Source organism: Cotesia glomerata, linkage group LG8 (assembly GCF_020080835.1).
Source record: "Cotesia glomerata isolate CgM1 linkage group LG8, MPM_Cglom_v2.3, whole genome shotgun sequence".
In the NCBI taxonomy this organism is placed as follows: Eukaryota; Metazoa; Arthropoda; class Insecta; order Hymenoptera; family Braconidae; genus Cotesia; species Cotesia glomerata.
The window spans coordinates 10,421,064-10,442,707 of NC_058165.1; the positions used below are offsets into that span (position 1 = coordinate 10,421,064).

The 21,644-nt window shown below is 30.0% G+C and overlaps 1 protein-coding gene across 19 annotated transcripts in view; it reads left to right on the forward strand.

The window, feature by feature from the left end:
• Positions 1 to 21,644, forward strand: part of LOC123270923 (protein turtle-like) — a 190,642-nt gene that overhangs the window by 134,731 nt on the left and 34,267 nt on the right. For 14 of the 19 annotated variants that reach the window (XM_044737092.1, XM_044737088.1, XM_044737097.1 and 11 more), the window contains 3 exons: positions 2,778 to 3,009; positions 7,219 to 7,494; positions 9,501 to 9,788. In XM_044737092.1, coding sequence (XP_044593027.1) covers positions 2,778 to 3,009; positions 7,219 to 7,494; positions 9,501 to 9,788 — 796 coding nt within the window. The remainder of the gene's footprint in view (positions 1 to 2,777; positions 3,010 to 7,218; positions 7,495 to 9,500; positions 9,789 to 21,644) is intronic. The other 5 variants (XM_044737096.1, XM_044737094.1, XM_044737098.1 and 2 more) reach the window with 1 other exon arrangement.

A 21,644-nucleotide genomic window follows, 5' to 3' on the forward strand; every position in this document is an offset into this window, starting at 1 on the left:
ATGGAATGTCCTTCGGAAAGTACTTTAGATTTTAGATTATGGGGAATTATTTTATTCAAGTAAATATTTTAAAAATTTCACTACCTGTGAAAAATGGTCATATGTGGCCATTAGACTAGGCCAAAAAAATGAACTATTTTTTTTTTTTTTTTTTTTTTCATGTACCTAAATTATTATTCGGGGTGACGGAAAAATATATTGTAAAAGTTTGATCCCTTAATATTACAATACTAAGAGGTCCTATTATCATTTTTGATTTTTTTTCTCATCATAAATTAAAAATTTTCCTCAGATAAGCCGTTTCGATATAATAAGGTCTCGAACATTTAAAATTTTGTTATTTACAAAAAAAAACTCAATAATTTACGAAGATCAATTGTTTTTTAAAGAAAATTGCGTTTGCTTTGACATTTTACATCGCAACTCATTTTTGCTTAAGATTTAAATAATTAAAATTTTATAATTTTAATTTTAAAGTCGAATGAATTTTTTCACGAAAATTTTTTCATGATTCTTTTCGAAGTAGTCTTTCTTAATTTAAAAAATGAACTCGCGAATCAATGAATGAAAACTCTTAGAAGGGTGTAAAACGAAGTTTTGTTCGGAGAAAGACACATCTTTGTTTTTGGATTTGGCTATAGTGATTAAAAACAATGTGAATATGACTTACATATTCCAATAATTGAATTTTTAATTGAATATCAGAGGAAGGGGGGAAATTAATTAAATAATAAATGCATATGTTCCGCTATTAAGGTAGAATTTTTTTCATTGTCTACACTATGCTTGTGGCGGTATTCTTCCCCTATTCTATGCGTAATTGTATAAAAGTATTATAATTAATTAGCTTGTAAAGACAAAAGCAGTTTTTTTTCATAACTGATATAATACTTTATTAATACATGAAAGCCTATATAATATATCTTCATTTGTATTCGATATTAATAATGATATATATTGAACATAATTGATTCATAGTATGTTATTGCACAATTGTGAGCTTTAACATTAAATTTCTGTCATTGAATGTATGCAATTAGTTGATTGACCGACGGTTAGTGACAGTAACAATTATCTGCAGTTAAATGTACCGGATAATTGATAATTACACGTTTAATGACATTGAAATCAAGTACTAAGGTTGACTATTACGTAAGAGCTTTCACTTAATGTTCTAAAGTTGCGTTAGAAAAACTTATTTAAACAAGTTCTACATTTCTCGCTACATGGATGTTATGAATAAAAATAATAATAATGATCATAATAATAATAAAACTTATAAAACAATTGAAATTAAAAAGGCTTTCGATTAAAAAAAGTTTGAAGAGTCGCTAGTATGCTAATAATACAAATCAATACTCTAACCACTTTATGCTATGCAGTAAAAGATTGAATAAAAAACCACAGTTAGCATTAATCAATCCATTGAAACACTCGTATTAATTAAAACCCAGAACTATAATAGCGTTAATTATTATATGCCGCAATCAAATTAACGTATTAATTAAATTTAATTAAAGTAAGTTTTGTTATCTAATAAACCGCTTAACAAAACAAACTCTCTCATATTTATCTACATTATTGTATATTCTCTAAAACATCGCATGTTTATATTTCATTGTCATTCCAAGTAGCCTTTAGTATGCTGCTATATATCCATTTATTTACATAGTAACAGTAACGATAAAAATATATCGACGATACAACCACCAAATGTCTTAACCTTCACAGTTTCAGAAATTGATTTTACGTTGCAGTTGACTATTTTATTTGTGTTCTTATTAAATCTGTTTTATCATAAAGACGAACGATATTGAAAATAGCTTTATAATTCCGTGTTGTTTAATGATATTAAATATAGAAAAAAATGAACTGAAACTGATGTCAATAAAAATCCGATTACTTTTAACTTCTCTTTAAAAATCTTATTTTTTAGACATCATCTAATAAAATGCATTTTTTTATATGAGCATTTTATAAAAATATTTTTTGCGCGAAAATTAATTGGATGGAAGCTCATAATTGTCAAATTTTTTTTAAATTAATAAAATTACTTCTCATATTTCTTCAATACAAATTGTTAAATTTTTTACGCGCATGTCAGCTGATCACGCACAGCTTAACAAGGAAAATGCCGCAAAACATTTCAATTACAACTTACGTCACGATTTATTTGATTATTTATACTCCAAGCATTCAAATTTTCGAATTTGTGTTAATTTTTCTTCTTTTAATAAGTTATTGATGTTAATAAATTTTCATTAAATTATTTTTGACAATAGAAATAAATAACGTCAGATACTAGCCTATAAAATATATTTTACTAGAATAAAATGAAGTGAAATGAATAACGTTAGGACATTTGATAGGTGTATCATGAAACTACTATGACTAAATATACAGAGGCATGCGAATTGTTATTGATTTTTTCGTCTGGATGGCCACTGACACACGCTTTCATTGCGGGTAGATGATTTCCGGTAGAACAGACAATTAATCGGAAGTCACACCTTTGTCATGCTGCATCCATTTGTTCATTATTACTCTTATTATTAAATAGCAAGCTGGCGCAAGTGTACGGTTATAAACAAATGACAATTGTGTGGTTAGATTAATACATTTATGTACTTAACGCACAGTCAAAGTCACAAATAAAATATGAAAATGATGAGTGTATGTACATAATAATAGGCGTGTACTTGATTCACTTGCGCCAGCTTGACTGACACGAATTGTCACGATCTCTCGTTTATGATGCCTGTTGATGTTGGTGCAAGGGGCAGGAAATACCAATATATATTTGGTACGAGTCGTATCCAACCCACAGTGGAGAGGGCTATGAAGGACGAGTCTCTAGGGTCAGTCCAAACTCACCTTACGGATCCGCAAGTCTCAACCTCACCAATATACAAGAAAATGATCAAGGATGGTACGAGTGTAAGGTTGTCTTCCTCAATAGGTCGCCCAACAGTCCCAAAAATGGAACTTGGTTTCATTTGGATGTTCATGGTAAATTCATATTTTTTTATTATTATCGTTATTATTATTATTATTATTATTATTATTATTATTATTATTATTATTATATCGAAATTAAGAGACATCTGAGAATTTTTAGGATTTTTTTTAATAAATAAATAAATTATTATAAAAAAAAAAAAAAATTAAAACAAAATATCGCTTGAAGAAATTTAAAGAATCAAGTGTTTAATTTTCTCAAAATATCTGGGTGATTCTCTGTAAGGATGTTTTTTGCTGTCCCAGGCATTTTTTTTTATTGAAAAAATTGTTATTTTGCGACTAAAAAAAGTTCATTACGAAAGTAAAAAAACATTTCTTTTCGGAGCATTGAAAACTAAAATGAAATAAATTTTGGTTTTTTTGCTATAAATTCGTAAATCATCGAAATAACAGTCCCCAGGGCTGTACCTTTCCCAAAATTAAAACTTTAAGATTAAATTTTAAGTTATTCGTCCGTAATATATAATTTTGTCCATAATGTTTATAAACTTAATTATTTAACTATCAATCTTCTTCAATAAAAAGTACCGAAAATTAATTTGTTTCATTAGATTCATTAAACCAAAGTTTGTCCCAGGCGTTTTAAGAACAGTCCCCTGTCAGAAATTTAAAGCCAAAAAAAAATCCAGTGTGTTATTTTACCTTCTGTAAGGTTTATAAGGACCTAACTAGCCTTGAGTTAATAACCATAGGGCTGTTAGCGCTTTATCGCCATTTTATTTAGTGTCAAAACACCGTTTGTGCTGGAAATATGTATCTGGGCCACGAGAAACTCAGTCCCCTGGCAACTATTTTTATTTATAATTTATTTATAAAATTGGATTCATAAGTCTTAATATTATTCTAATTAATGTAAATATTCATTGAGAACTTGAAAAGTTGAATGCATTGAAATAGTTTGCTTGATTTTTCTCAATTTAATAAAAAAAAAAAACAGTCCCCTGTCATGTTATGTGGCAAAACTTTTGCCAGAGTTGTGAAAATTTTAATGAAAAATATTTTCATTAACTCATTAAATTCAATTCTCTAATGAAAAAATTTTCCACTAAAAAATTTAATTTAATTGTGAATGGAAATATTTATCATTAAAAAGATTTTTTTAATGATTAGTAAAAATCATTTAAATTAAAATATTAAATTTAATGATTAATGGAAATATATAAAATTAAAAATTTTTTTTAATGATTAATAGATATATATATAAAATTAAAAAATTTTTTTAATGATTAATGGAAATTTTCAAAATTAGATATTAAATTTAATCGTTAATCGAACTATTTTTCAACTTTCCGCTATGAAAATCAATGATTTTCAAAAAATCGGGAAGTTAGTAGTTGTACCCTGATTTTCGAAAATCTTCGAAAAAATTTTTGAAAGAATTCAAAAAAAGTATTTTTTTGAAATAATTTATTCGATTAATGTCGGATTGTTATTGTAGTCGTAATTTGATTTATAGCTTTTGATTATCGGCGTCGATTGCAATGAAGAACGTCGAAATCGGTTAATTGGTTCGGTAGACATCGTTGTTGAAAAATATAAAACACTAGCAACCTGCAGTCACTATGTGAACGCCGAGAATTGTCAACTACAAATAAATAAAATTTGCTTAATTACATATCGACTTTGGTTAAATTGCACTGTACTTTCTTAAATATTGATATTCTTAAATATATAAGCTCACTCCGACATTACACTCATCAAGAGCTTTCATTTGAGTACCCACATCATTTTTTCATATATTTATATATGTTATATATATATATATATATATATATATATATATATATATATATATATATATATATATATATATATATGTATATATGAAAAATATATAAAAATGCATGTGGGTACTCAAATGAAAGCTCTTGATGAGTGTAACATCGGGATGAGCTTATATCTTAAAAATTTCAATAATTAAGAAATGACGTCGTATTTTGTCTACTTATGATATTTTTTACGATATAAGCTCATCCTGGAGTTACACTCATCGAGACCTTTCATTTGAGTACCCACATCAATTTTTCATATATTTATATATGTTATATATTCATATATTTATATATGTTATATATATATATATATATATATATATATATACTGCAGTATATATATATATATATATATATATATATATACACAGGTTGTCCCAGAAGTATCGGACGCCATTGTAGCATCTGATGAAAAAAAGAATTCTGAGATGAAAAGTCCTTAGCCATTTTTTAATTAGACTCATAGATAATTAATTATTAATTAAAGTAACGTCGCTTTATGTGTTAGAGAGAGAGAGAGAGAGAGAGCGTCAGTGTCCAGTAAAGTATGTGGCAAACAAAGACACAACTAACTGTATGACTAACTAGCTACTATAGCTAACGTATTCACACACATTTACTTACACATTCACACGTGCAAGCGTCTTCGTTTGGAACGCACGTGACTGGACACTGGTGCTCTCTCTCTAACGCATAAAAGGACATTATTTTAATTAATAATTAATTATCTGTGCGTCTGATTAAAAAATGGCTAAGGACTTTTCGTCTCAGAATTATTTTTTTTATCAGATGCTACAATGGCGTCCGTTACTTCTGGGACACTCTGTATATATATATATAAATGCATGTGGGTACTCAAATGAAAGGTCTCGATGAGTATAACATCAGGATGAAGTTATATCTTTAAAAATGTCAATAGTTAAGAAGAAACAAGCACACTTCTTTATTATTGACATTTTCAAAAATATAAGTTTATCCTAAAATTATACTCATCGAGACCTTTCCTAAGAGTACCCACATGCATTATTGATATATTTGATATATATGACATATAAGTACATATATCAAGTAGATATATAGGACATATATCAAAAATGCATGTGTATACTCAGATGAAAGATCTCGATCAGCACAACATCAGTAGAGCTCATATTTTAGAAAATGTGAATAATAAAGAAATAATGGAGCAAGTAAACAAAATTCGAACGCTTTAGGGCTAAAGTCGATTTGCTGTCAAATGTTTTTTTTTTTAATAATTTCATTCAAAATTAATATTAACTAATTGGATATATAAATTTATCTTTTTATATTACATCGTTTTAATAATCAGTACATCTTAATCCGAATTTTCCTTATTCTTAAATAAAATTGTTTCGAGTAAAAAAAATGGTGATGCGCTCGAGACAGGGAGTCCAAACACTATTACATTCAATTATGAATAACAATACTTTGATTAAAATTAAATCGAATGATCAATGGGAAAATTCACCATTAAAAAATAACTTTTAATGGGTAGTGAAAATATTTATAATTATAAAATTAAAATTAATGATTAATGAAAATATTTTTCATTAAAGAATTAAATTTAGTGGTCAACGAAAATTATTTCCATTTAAAAACTAGATTTAATCCTTAATGAAAATATTTTTCATTAATAAATTAAATTTAATGAGCAATGAAAATGCTAATGCATTAAGAAATTTAATTCATTATTTGCAACTCTGGGCAAAAGATACATAAATATCGAAAAAACAAAAATAAAATTGGCTGTTTATTTATTATTATTAAGCTGATAGTTTTGTAGCCCTTATTAATTTTTTTTCTAATAAAATCAAAAATAATTTGGTCGGACAATTTTGTATAGATTTAAGACGTCCTGACAGAGAATCATCCATCTTCTTATTGCTGATTTATTTTTTTAAAGAAAAAAAATTTTTGGCTGAGGAAATATTTTCTTCAGCCTTAGAATAAAAATTTTAATCTTGTACTCAATAATTTTGACTAGGATTTTTATCAAAAATTTAAATGTAGAATAAATCCATATTTTGTTTTTATTTTTGTTGTCGTTTCAATATTGAATTTTTCTATTGAACATTTGAAACAGTCGTTACATAAAAAATGTTGGATAGTACATATATTTATTTTGTTTACATGGATTCACAAATAATTATAATATTTACATAAACTCACTTCAAAATCCCAAAAAAATTTCACTTGATTATAGTATTTTACAATCCAATTCTTTAATAAAATTTGCTACCATGTTTATTCATTTCTTTTTATGAAAAATAGTTCAAGAAAACTTTTTTATTAAAAATTGATCATTAAATATTTAATATGAATTTCGTTTTAAATAATTAATTGAATAAAATAAACAGATTGTCTGTGAATGAATCCAAAAGCTTGATAAATTATATTATTCTAGCACCACCAAGATTCACGATGACTCCCGAAGAGATGATCTACGTTAATCTAGGCGATGCAATTATATTAAATTGCCAAGCAGAGGGCACACCGACACCGGAAATAGTTTGGTACAAGGACGCCAATCCAGTAGCGACTTCAAGTACCATTGGAATTTTTAATGAGGGTACAGAGCTACGGATTGCATCAATAAAAAATGATGATATTGGTGACTATACGTGTATCGCTAGAAATGGAGAGGGCCAAATTAGTCACTCTGCTCGTGTAGTAATTGCTGGTAAATACACTCATTTATTATAAACTTAAGATATGTCAATTGTAAATAACAATAGAAATAATAATAAACTAATCTACCATTATCTATAAAATTTTTATTTTCGTTGGCTTCAATATCGTTAACACGAGTTACTAATTTGAAAGCGTAATTACGCTTATTACTGTAAGCAAAACTATTTATCAAAGTTTCGCGATGGTTATTGCTATTCCGTAATGGTAACACATTCGTCAGAATAACGAGTTACGTTTCCGAGTTTTACTTTTTTATTTTTGTTTGAACTACGTTGGGATTAAATTTTTTTTATGGTTAATAGGGCAGTTCACTCGTGACATTCGTAGCTGGAAGTATAGTGTCATAATAACAAGCATAGAAATCCAAAGTTAGAAGGTTGACTAGCGAAAATTTTTTATTTTTATCGGAGATTGTATTCAACATAAACTTTTGATATATACAAACATACACGTTTATCATCATGTGGCTAAAAATAGGTAACACAAATAAAACATTGTTAAAATAAGTATAATTGATAGCTTGCGTTAATTTAATACAATATTCATCTACTCAGAGAAAAAAATGTTATATTTAAAGAAAAATTCTCTTCATAGTAAAAGGATTTTTTGATTTAAGAATAATATAGATTGAATTAAGTAATTATAATTTCTAATATTTAATGAATTGAAATTTAAGTAAAATATATATTATTCTTAGTGTTATTATTCTTCTTGCACTGTTTTCTCGCAATTCAATTCTTTATTTCAGTTTTAAAATTAAATGTTAACTTCAAAAGAAATAAAAACTTTAATCAGATGACCTGAGGATTTTTCTTAAAATTCAAATTATTTAGGCATAATAATATTGTTAAAAGTAGATGACAATAAAATTTATAAATTTCCTCCTTAAATCGACGTGTTAACCCGTAGTGTTCACACTTCTTAAAAATAACGTAATGGTCATACTGGGTCTAGTTGACCCCATGCACGGAAAAATTTGTTGCTACTTGCGTTCTTTTCAATATTTTCACTCGAGCTGTACATGAAAGTAATTCTTAACACTTCCATTGAATAACTCAATCGTTTTTTAATTTTTTTTTAATTGTTTAATTAAAAAAAAAAATGCGAGAAAGTCAAATTTCGAAAAATTTGACTTTTTTTACTCAAAACTTCATTTTTTAAGATAAATGAAAATTACCTCCAAGGTTCTACTCCGGATATCGCATACTTTAAAAAAAAAGTGGTGTTATGTCGAGCTTTTAAAAAAGTATATTGATTTGTACAATTGAAATCGTAAATTTCCATGAATCTCAAAAAATCTTCAAACAATAATAGATGGTACCACAGATACCATTTTGAATGATATCTTCGAAGCAAGAGCAACTCAAAAATTGCCTCGGGTCATCTAGACCCATAATGACCACTAGGGGTTAAATGTTCGAAAATGTATCAAGTGGAAGAAGTATTGAACTTAACTATTTAATGGCACTTAAATATTCTATGTATTCCGCTCTGTCTAAGAAAACTTTGGACTACTTCTCGCCAACTATCTATTAAAGTGGAACTATTTACTGTCGATAAAATTTGTTTTACTACAATTAAGAAATATGAAGAAAAAAAGAGTGAAGATTATTGTAAAAAGATTTGGAAAATTCAAAAGTGCATGCTTTACAGAGCTTATTTAATTGTTAAGGAAAAACAATCCATCTTAACAATTAAGCAAATTTGGCTCTAGTTTTAGATCAGTAAAGATTACTCATTTCAAATATCGATTACTAATTACATGAAAGTTCTTCAATGAACTTAATCTTTTTTCATCGCATGGAACAGTCAATTCTTTACAAATCGAATTTAGAGAACATCGATACCAATAACTTTAATAGAATTAATAAAAAAATTGGATCCGCGAGTGAACTACTTTAAGCTGATACCTCACTTAATCCTATTAAATTATACTCGCTACTGAATTAAATGATATTATACTGCAATACATTATATTAACAAAAAAAATTACAGGAGGAGCAATAATAATAGTTCCGCCGACGAATCAAACGAAGTTGGAAGGAGAAAAAGCGCAGTTTTCTTGCGAAGCAAAAGCTCTCCCGGGGAACGTAACCGTTCGTTGGTTTCGAGAAGGAGCACCTGTTACAGAGGTATCTGCATTAGACACTCGAGTATCTATCCGCATGGATGGAAGTCTAGTCATCAATCCAGTGAGTGCCGACGACTCTGGTTTTTACCTCTGCGAGGTAACTAATGGAATCGGGGAACCCCAGAGTGCTACCGCCTATCTTAATGTTGAATGTAAGTGTTGTTTATTTATTTATTTGGTAAATATCAAATCAACTTTTATTTTCTATTTTACAGTTTACGAGCAAAGTTTTCACATTTAAGTGGTCATAACTTTATAGCTATTAATAATTCTTGATTTTTTGCTGATAAAAAATTTATAGAAATTTTAGTGTATTTGACATTAAATTATTATAGAAATTGCTGGATTTTTATAGCCGCGTAAATGCGCGCGTTTTATAGTTTTGAACATCCTCTATTTAAAATTTTATACAGCAATAAATTTTTCTTCTGTAAACATTTTATGGTCCCACATCGCAAGGTTTAAATTATATAAAAACAAATTGAGTTTTTACGCCCTGCAAGCTTTTGGTGCAATTACGTTAAAAGTGCTCCGATGAATTTCAATTTTTGATTAATTCATTTCTCTTAAACTGTTTTCATACTCTTTGTGGTAATTTCAATTTTATTCAAAATCATCATAACGTTAATAAATTTAAATATTCACCGCTTTTAAATACTTTTCAACGACTTTGATCAAATATTTAAAAGAATTATTGAATTGGAAAAATGAAAACTGCGTGCCTCATAGTGTTTATTTGATTTTTTAATAAAAAATAAATTTTATCTCGTTTTATTTGAGTGAAATTAAACAAAAGAAATTTTATTATTGTTCATAAAAAAATGATAAAAACTATTCAATAATGGAAATAACCAGTTATAATTTATGACAAAAGTTAATTATCGGAAACTTAAGGCTATCTTTAATTAAAATTTTTTTTTTCAATTGTTAATTATTAATAAATTGAAAAAAATGACAAAATGGATATTTAATAGACTGAGCAGATGTCTTCCATATATCCAGATATAATAAAAAAATATTAGCTCAATTAATGAAGTCGTTCGAGCATCATGTCACCGTAATTATATCCGTACATTTAAACTGCAGATTAATTGACGTCCACAATAAAATTTTTTAATTGGATTTTTTTGTATCATTATCTCGACTCAAGAATTCATTTTGATATCAAGCTTGTGCATTAAAGCGTTTTTTTTTTTTTTTTTTTTTTTATAATATGATGCTTTTTATAGAATATTAGAGCAATATAACAATAGCAGAAATAATTTAAGACGATTAAGTTTCATGATTTTCAATTTGTAACAATAAAGCACGGTATTTTTTAAGCGTGAGAATTTAATTTAAAATACAATTGTTACTGATGATGAATATTTTTTTATGAACTGTATATTAATTCAATTCCGACTCTTATTCATCACTGATAAGTGAAAGCGGTAAAAGTTTTTCTTCCTATCAATTTCTAAGATAATATATAAGAAGGTATTCCAATCCTGCAATGCATGATGGGAAATGTGTCAAGCTGTCGCGCCGCCACAAGTGTGTCAGAAGTACTAGTATATGCCTAAAGCACTTTCATGCTAACTCTTATGAAAATAATAAATAAATTGAAAATAACAAACTGGCATTGATAAAAATTATTTTCACCCTCAAATAATATTAATTAGTAGTAATTGTTAATTTAACAACCCCAATACCAATAAATAAACCAAACTATTTATTTAAAGGGTTAAACTCGTTTTTCTCAAGCGCAGTTTATGATTTACCTCTGATTTATTTTCCGATAACCAGCCGTTAGCGCGAGTTGCTTTTACCCGCTTGCCAATTAACTGATTCGGGTTCGCGTCCTGCGGGCCATCGTTATTTTTTTTTTTTTTATTTTTAAATAATTAAATTTAATAATAAATAACAGTATTGGCTAATTACTTTTATTCCTAAAAATTAATTATTAATTATGATTATTGAAATTATCTGTTAAATGAGAAGAATATTTTGCAAAATAATTAAAAAGTTCAACAGTATATTTTTTAAATAATAGAACAAATATTTAAGTAGCATAATTAAGCTAAAATATTTGTATATTTTAATCAACAATATTAAATAGTTGAAATAAATAATTATGTTTTAATTTCAATTACGCATATACGCACTTAGAGAACTGAAGATAACAAGATTTTGGTTGTCTGGTTGTACTGTGATATTTTTTGCCAAAACGTGTAACCGCAAGGAAATGTATTTCTGTAGAACTTTATCAGAAATATTGTGGCATTTCGGGAAGTTCAACAAATGATTAGCAGCAGCTACCTTAATACTTTGCATTAAAACCTGATGGACGTTCTGCAGATGGAATAATCCTTTTCTATAGGTAATAAATATTTCTTCGGCTGTCTTCAAAAGTTCATAAACAGCCTCAGTTGGGTGCTTCAAATTACCTCGGTGTAGTGCATCTGTCCAAGCTGAACACGCATTTGGCAACGGTAGAGAAAAAATAGTTGCTGTTTCACAAACTTCGCAACCATTTGCTGTAACAAATACCGCCCAACCAGAAAGGTAATACAGCCCATACCTCTGGATTTCCGACAGAATGCAGCCATCAGGAACTTCAATAGTATTATTTGCTTCATCATCAGCAGTACGGAGTTCATCTTTTTTTTGTTTTAAGAACTCTAAATAATATGGTTCATCATCATCTTCATATGATGCAGACGTGGGAACTCGTAAATACTGAGCTACAGCAACTAACCTCATTCGATAACGCAGTTGACGGGGCTTTGGATGAATATCACCACCAGCTCGGACTTGAGAAAATAGATTTTCCACAGAGCTAGAAGTTAGGCGTCCCGTAAGGAGATATTGTAATTTTCCAGATAACAATAGTTCTTCACGCAAATTTAGAGCTGTAGTTGTTGTAAGAATAATCCCTCGTTGAATAGGTTTCCATTTATTATCAGAAATAAATTGAAGTTCTCTAATAATCTCAATGAAATTTTGGAGGAATTGTACACGCTCTAAGGAAGCTTCATCATTCCCAAGGGAATTACTCTTATGGCGACAAACCATCGATTCGTACCATTGGCTACATAATAAAATAAACCATCTGGTAGTGAAAGCTTCTTGAGGAAGAAGACCAGTTTGAGCTGATAAAACTAACGCATGTCCCATTTCATTGCTGAAAATCTTTTTAGTCAGTCCAACATGCATTTTGTCAAACTGCGATGGGTCCAGGATTGCAGCAGTAAGACCTATCACTAATACAGGCCCACCAAGTGATTGTAACTCAACTAATTGTCGAACATGGGAAATATCAACTGTAGGCGATGTTAAGTTGTTTGCTTCGACGATAGGCGAGCTCAGAATAAACTTTGTTTTCAACAATTGAGACCAAATGCGTTTTAGCACGTGTGGAACATCTGAAGTCCAATGAAGACGTTCATCTGGATTTGATGGATGTAGGCTAAATGAGAAAATTAAATAGCGGCTAGATGTAATGCTATTTAATGTCCACATACCTACATTAGTTGGCCCTTCATCTGTTGAAATGCATTTGACGATAATGCCCTGCTGATAAAGCTCTTTTATTATTTCTTGAACATAATTCCAGAGAAGTTCCGAGGTTACTGATTTTCCTGTCAAAGCATAGCCCACCAATTGCTTCCAATGGCTGGTTAACCCACGAGCAACGAATGAAATTGCATGGGAAGCCATCGAATCAGCTTCATTCGAGTCTCTTGCCAATTGTGGAGTCACTAATCCAATAAAATTTCCAAGAGCACGATCATATTCAACTGCTGGATGAATTGACATTTCATCTAATGCCAGCACACAATAACGAGCAGTTTCGTCTTGCTCTTGTTGAATTTTTATCCCCAGCCACTCAATGATACTGTGGAAAGTTCCAGGAGCAAAATTAAATCCCGACAGGCGATTATAAAGCGTGGAAAAAGCAGGTAAAAGAAATCCTTCATTGTCCCTCAAACTTTTATAAGCCTTAGTGCCCATCAATAATCGGATTCGCAGACCTTTTTTGATAGTATCCTCTGACCAAGGTTTGGAGTTCGTCAAAGCACTGCCTTTCAAAAACAACAACTGATCAGGATTCAAGAATTTTTTCAAGTTATCATCCAATGTTGTTGATTTTTGTGTCAAATGAGCAACCTGAAATCGAATTAATTAGTACTTAATCAATTATTCGTACTTCAAAATAAAAATCATTTCATGATTAACTAATTTGGAATACATAATTATTTAATTTTTTATATTACCTCATTTTTCAATGCATTATTCTCGTTCTGGAGCTCATGAAGCTGCTGCTCTAACAATAACTCCCGAGATGATTTTGGAGCATACTTACTTGATTGAGTATGTTGGTTCGAAGTTCCCGGTATAGCTTCATCACCAGAGACTTCAGTATTTTCATTTACTGAGATTTCTAATCCTAGAATATTTACAATTAACTTTATTAGTATTTACCAATGACAAAAGATATTATTAACATATTAAAGTTAACATTTTACCGATGAACATTACCCTTATTAAACAAAAGGATCAAAAATAATTTCACATGTTAAAATATTTGAAAATGAAATATTTTTCAATAATTTTTAATGGTAATTATTTACAAGTGGGGTCAACCCATGCTTGCGCACGTTAATTTTTTTATTTTTTGATCAAATTGATCAATTTTTTTTTAATTGTTCGTTTTTTTATGTACTTTTCAAAAGAAAAGATATCGAAAAAATATAAAATAGAAATTTTATCCAAAAACACGAGCCAAATTTCACGACATTTTTTTATCATAAATTCGCCATAAAAACAAGCAATATCAAAAAAAAATTGAAAATGTTAATTTTGGGCCCAATTATTACCAAAATAATTGGACTGGTTATGGCCCAAAAAGGGGTTGACCCCACTTGTAAATTGTAACGGTTGTTTTCTCCGCTCATTGGCCCCTTAATTAATTTAATAGAAATAAAACAATACCTAGCAAAAATGATTCTAAATTAACAAGGGCGCCACCAGGATTTTTCAATGCGGTTCCTGGAACCTGAAACCAGAGCTGAGCTTAATAATCTACAGGGAGAGAGAGTGGAGGAAGGTGGTCTGAAAGAAATAAATCTTTATTTAACAACGGCACCAAAATTTATTAACAAAATAAAATAACAACCCGTGCACTTGCACGCACTCCAACTCACTTACAACTCACTTAATACTACGACTTATTACTACGGTTTTCTTACTTCACGCTTCCCACCGGGAAGTCGCTACTACAACTTATATCTACCTATCAACAAGACACCTCGTACAAAGACGTCAGTGTAAGAGGGCTGTCAATAACGCCTGGCTACAGAAGCAACAGCCTAGTGACTGCAACGTAAGCCAAGAAGCCTCTGCAGCTCACACACACACTCCACACTATTCTTACGTCGCGCTGTCCACCGGACTTTCACGCTCTATCAAAATTCTTAATCCTGACGGTACCCTCTTATGGAGCGTCTATACTGCAGTTTCTAACTAAGTCGCGCTGTCCACCGGACCCTCACGCTCTATGCCAGCGAAACACCTCGCAAACGGACTGCTCGCTTGCGAAGGAACGTTGGTAGCATTCACACACACATAACCCACGCGTCTCACACACACACTGACTCTACTTTACTTTTAATTTCCGGATTACAAAATTACTCCAAAAAAGTCAACGTTAAATTATCACTAAAAATTCCTTCAGTCATTAGCTCGAGATTAAAATCATAAACAATTTTCACAATTAATAATTACTACTTAAAATTTCAGACTTAAAAATCGACGCCTAAACTTATTTCAAAATTACCACGAGTTTAATACTCAGTACATTGTATAATCCTCAGAATATTCTCTATAAAATTAACTAAATTTCTCGGACGTAATCCACACTGATAAGTAGTTTTACAAAGAATTTTACCGGAATAATGGTATTAAATTTTACTTATTATAATTTTCACAGGCTTCAATTTCAATATAAGATTCAACCACGTGGAATTTCCGACTAGACAATTATTATTATTGTTATTGTCGACTGGATAATTAATTAACAACAAATTATCTCGACGTAAAATAAATTCCGAAAACTATCCGCGGTTATTTCAATTTTTAATTTCGTCGCAATTTTCTCAATACTTAATTTTCCAATAATAAAATAGTATTTTTAAATAAATAATGTTATAATTCAATGAAAAATAATAATTAATTGATAATTCAATTGCTATAATTTATAATAATAGTCCAGTTATTAATTTTATGAATTCACTGCGTCATAAAATTCACAAGGAATTTGCGCGCTCAAAAATGGACTCCGTTGTTCGTTACAGCGTACTAAGCTCGACCTCGGGTACCGAAGCTTGACCAGTCGTGAGTTGCTGATTGGAATAATTCTCGATGTTCAGAAATTAATTAAATTTGATTAATCAAAAGATGAATTTAATTTAGCCAATCTTAAGATGTTAATAATTATTTACTGGCCATTTCAATAATCTAATTACTCACGACTATTAACCCAGGAGGTCTAGAACATTCCTCGGGTGTAAAATCCCCAGGAGGAAATGTTCACAAGCTAGCAAATTAAATTGAGTAAAATAATTAATTATTCTTAAATAAAATATTATTAACAATTGAATTATCGGTTATTAAATAACACTTCACTACTTCTCCCTCACTGATGTTGAGCGATCAGCCAAGAAACCTCAATCTTCCCCCTCCCACTTAATACTAGTCGGGTCCCGAAGACCGAGACGCGCCAGTGCTGCGTCGAATTATAACCACGTGTGATCGGTTTTACCGATCAAGGGTAAATTACCCTGTTACAAAATAATTACCATCTTAATCTTTTTGTTTAGTAAGAGTACAAGAAGTATATAGATATAAAGTCCATGTATGCAGTAACACCATAACACAAAAACAACAGTATTATAATTTTGTAAAATCCCACATAACCATGACTTCATCAAATAATATTATTATTTGTTTAAATTAATTGTAAATCAAATATGATTTTATACGTAGAGTAGTCATGCTACATTTAAAATAAAAGATCATAGAAAAAACCAAGCAGAAGTTAATAATTCTTCTTCAAATATTCACTTACCCTCTCGCAAATTAAACCTACCATATTGATATTTAACCAGCCGGAATTATTATATAACAATTAAAAAATTTATTTTTCCAGACGCTGATTTGCATGAAAAAATAAACTTAACTTTAATTTCTAATTTTACAGCATAAAAAAATGTAGTAATATACAAAATGAATTAACACTTACGTTTTGTTAAATCAGACACTTCAGACTTACGCCTCTTATTATTTAAAGAACGATTGTCATCAGAATCATCATCATTATCATTAACACCATCATCAGTCTCAAAAGGTTTGGGTGGAGTAGGTACCAGAATATCGGGAACAACATTTGTTTTCAATTTATACGAATATCTTTCCACGACAAATAGTCTTCTACTGAAGTGTCCCTGTCAGCATAATTGAGTTGACAACATAAAATAAAATTTATCGTTGTTAAATAATTATAAATATCCTTATTTAAAAAAAAAAAACATTTTAACAGATATAACCCACAGAAAAAAACTTACTCCAAAAAAATTTTAAGGAAGACAAAAGTTATTTTGGAGCAAGAAGAAATTTTCTTGGCTCAAGAAACTTTGACTTCATTCAAGAAATTTTTAATCTTCCGTAATATTTTCTTAAACCAAGAAAATGTACCCTCCAGTCAAGAATTTTTTTTTGCATGCTAAATGTATATCTATAGATAGTGGTCAACTCAAATGTTTTTTAATTTTTCCACATCTCGTTTTTAATTACTTTAAATCTTCTTTTCTAAACAGAAAATTAAGATGGTTCTAAGGTTTTTTCATGCCTCGCACAGACGGGAATTATCTGTGATTGGTTTTAAAATTTTGCAAGCAGATACCCATTGGTTTCTGATATCAGGACACCGAGGAAATCACAAAATTTTAAAACGTTTTTCAGTGCTATTATGACAGCCTGGAAAACTGCATCCACCCATATTATCTATAAATCTTAAACAATAATTACACAATCTTATTGGTTATTAATTATTATAAAAAATATTAAATATAAAAATGAATGTCTAACTTACTTTATTGTGCTATTGAATAAAAACTGTCAACAACGAAATGTTATTAAAAACAAATCGACATTTTTAAATAAATGACGATCACAAAATTTACACTGCGTTGATCAAATACAATAATTGAAAATTTCCATGTTCAAGAATTTATATATTTGTACAGAAACTTTCAATCAAATACGCAATAACAATTTCAATAATGTCGATTGAACTTCTATCATTATTTATTTATTATAAAAGACAATGCAAGATTTAAAAAATTTATACTTACTAAAAATGAGTAACGTAGTACTTTTGATACTTGCCGCCATAAAAATTCGCATCAGTATAAAAACTTTGTAAGTAAAATTTTTTTTTTTTTATTGTAATGAAAAATAATTAACAATACTGTTATTTATTATTAAATCAAATTATTTTGTGCTGTGATCCTTTTATCAATATAATTGAAATTAAAACATAATTATTTATTTCAACTATTTAATATTGTTGATTGTGACGGGTGGGCCTACCCTCCCGTCAATATTATGATATTCTATATATATTTTCTATAAATCGATGGGCCAACTTGCTCACCTGAATTAGACACCGAATTTCCGTTGTATTTCTAGAATCGCTGCTTGCACGTGTTGCTGAGGAGACGCTTTCTCATGAGAACCGAGCGAACAGATACTCTAGCACAGGGAACCGCTTTCGGCGCCTTGATACCATTTTCTGCTGACTAGGGAACTTGAAAATAACCACCTAGTTCCTAAAGGCGGAATAATCTGAGTTCAACCGCGGAATAATACAAGTTCCGCGCAGTGATACAGGTGTTTGGCGGCATCCGCGACCGAGGTTACATAAACCTGGGACCTCCAGGAGGAGCGGCCACTTGTAAACAGTCAGTCGTTTAGTCTGTCCGAATCTATGTCGAGTCCGAGCTGTCTTGCATCGTAATTAATTGTCTCCTAAGACTCTTATTCTCGTTGCTGTCCCATCTCTCTCTCTCTCAGTTATAGAATCAAAAGTATTGCATCAAATGGATTATTGTACTGGATTAGATTTGCTTTCATAAATAGAATTAGTTTGTAAAAGAGACTCTCAGGGCCATTTCGGGCAACTCCCATGCTTTGGGGACGTCCAATAAACAATTAGTACCGTAATTAACGAGTATTCTTCATTCACTGAGCGACCCACCCTTTTATCAACATCTAAATATTTTTCAGTGAGACGCTGAGCTAGTCCGGAGGTCTGGTTACGTGACAGGTAAATAACCAGGTGTAGGCTCACACGTAACAGAAAAATTGGCGCCCAACGTGGTTGTCGCCTAGCTAAGTGAATTGAGTGAAGTGAATTGTGCGGAAAATTTAGTGGTGAGTACCCAGAAATCGGAAAAACTGAGAACTCTAGGAAATACCCGGGTATAAAAGTAAGAATTATTGAAGAAAATGAAAAGTGAATTGAAATAAGAAGATAATTGAAAATGAAAAAGTGAATTGAAAAAAGAAGATAATTGAAAATGAAAAAGTGAATTGAAATAAAGAAGATAATTGGAAATAGGAAAAATGAATTGAAACAAGAAAAATAAGTGAAATAGAAAAAGTAATCCAGAAAAAGAAGAATAATTGAAAATAGGAAAAGTGAATTGAAACAAGAAAAATAAGTGAAATAGAAAAAGTAATCCAGAAAAAGAAGAATTATTGAAAATAGAAAAAGTGAATTGAAACAAGAAAAATAAGTGAAATAGAAAAAGTAATCCAGAAAAAGAAGAATAATTGAAAATAGGAAAAGTGAATTGAAACAAGAAAAATAAGTGAAATAGAAAAAGTAATCCAGAAAAAGAAGAATTATTGAAAATAGGAAAAGTGAATTGAAACAAGAAAATAAGTGAAATAGAAAAAGTAATCCAGAAAAAGAAGAATAATTGAAAATAGGAAAAGTGAATTGAAAAAAGAAAAATAAGTGAAATAGAAAAAGTAATCCAGAAAAAGAAGAATTATTGAAAATAGGAAAAGTGAATTGAAACAAGAAAATAAGTGAAATAGAAAAAGTAATCCAGAAAAAGAAGAATAATTGAAAATAGGAAAAGTTAATTGAAAAAAGAAAAATAAGTGAAATAGAAAAAAATAATCCAGACAAAGAAGAATAATTGAAAATAGGAAAAGTGAATTGAGATAAGGAAAATAAGTGAAATAGGAAAAGGAATCAAGAAAAAGAAGAATAATTGACATAGAAAAAGTGATATAATAAGGAAAGTTATTTAAATAGGAAATTGATTGAAATAGGAAGAATTGAAGTAAAGTGCAATTAAGAAATAAGGTAACTGGAATAAGAAAAGTAATTAAAACAAGTGTCCCCGAGGAAATAAGGAATTCAGTGAAACAAGAAAATAAATTGAAAAAGAGAGAGAGAGGTCAAACAAGTGTCTCCAGAAAAGAAAGAAATAAAGAAATAGAAGGAGCTACTACAAAGATGAGGAACACAAGCCACGCAGAGGATAAATTAACGGCCAGCGGCAAAAGAAAACGTTACCGAAAGGGCTCCAAGAAAAAAGGAAGATCGATCAATCATTCGGAAAGGGCACCGAATAGTAGTAAATTAGCGTCCAGATCTTCAGGCGTCGCAGTAGGCAGCATGAGGACGGTCATGAAGACAGCTCGGACAATTAAAGGGGTCATAGAAAAGTTGCGACAAAATTCTGGGCATACCGAAGACTTCTTCGCAATATTAAATCGGCTAACAAAATTACTGCAAGAAGAGAATGAGAGCACAGCAAAATTTGGGGCACGATTAGAAAGTATGAGAAGCCAAGCAGCTACTAAAATGAAACTACATATACTAACGCATTACTTGGGAAATGTAATTCCTTCCAGAACGGAAATCGATATAAAATAAAATAAGTTACACATGTACACATATATATGTGTGAAAATTTTTCTCCATAGAGAAGGTAAAAACAACGACTGAGTACAAAAAGGGGAATGAAATGGGGATTTTGCATTAAAACCGGGATTTAATGCTCGAAATAAATTTTTCTTTTTCTTTCTGTATCTACCGATAAGGGCCAGCAATAGGACCTGACTTTAAAATAGTAATATGTTGAAAATTACTAATTTAGCAGCGAGAATCCCTACTGACCCACATTTGAAAGATTGAAATTCCGTAAATGATAATTCTGTAGGAATATGGGGGGTTAGAAATTATACTATCATATATGTATAGTTTCTGCTTGTTGATAGTTATTTCAATTCTGTTTATGATCGAAAAAAAAAGATTAACTGTATCGAAACGCAATTTTCACAAGTTTTGCAAAGTTGTCGTGTTATCAAGCCCATAGCCCCCATGAATACCACGCTCTCATCCGAATTCATCAGAAAAAAAACGAGTTTTCTGAGAAATCTCATTTAATCGATAAGAATTTTTTTTAACGCGTTCTGTAGTTACTATTATTTATTTCAATGATTCAGAATTAGCTATGATAATTCGTTTAAATTAAAACAAAAAATATATAATCTTATAATAACTTACCCCGTCAGTCCTATTGGAGACTTGTAGGCGTCGAAGGAAATGAGAGGTCGAGATATAATTGGACATATTGAATGGAAAAAAATTTTTTTTTCTCCCCTTTTCTTTGAAGATTTCTTTAATTATTAAACTGTCACTGCTAGAGATGTGATCAGTCGGAGCGGAATAAGTATTCTAATTAAGTAGACGCAAGTGGGACCACCGGGTCCAGCATAGATAACGTACTTAGAAAAGCACTGTCAGCACGTCTGGAGAAGCGATACAGATGAGAAAAGAATAACTCTATCCTTGTGTTCTCATATTTCATGGGGAATAAATCTACGGCAGGATATGTACTCAGTCGTTGAAAAAATGATTAAGATTTAAGAATAATTATATTTAG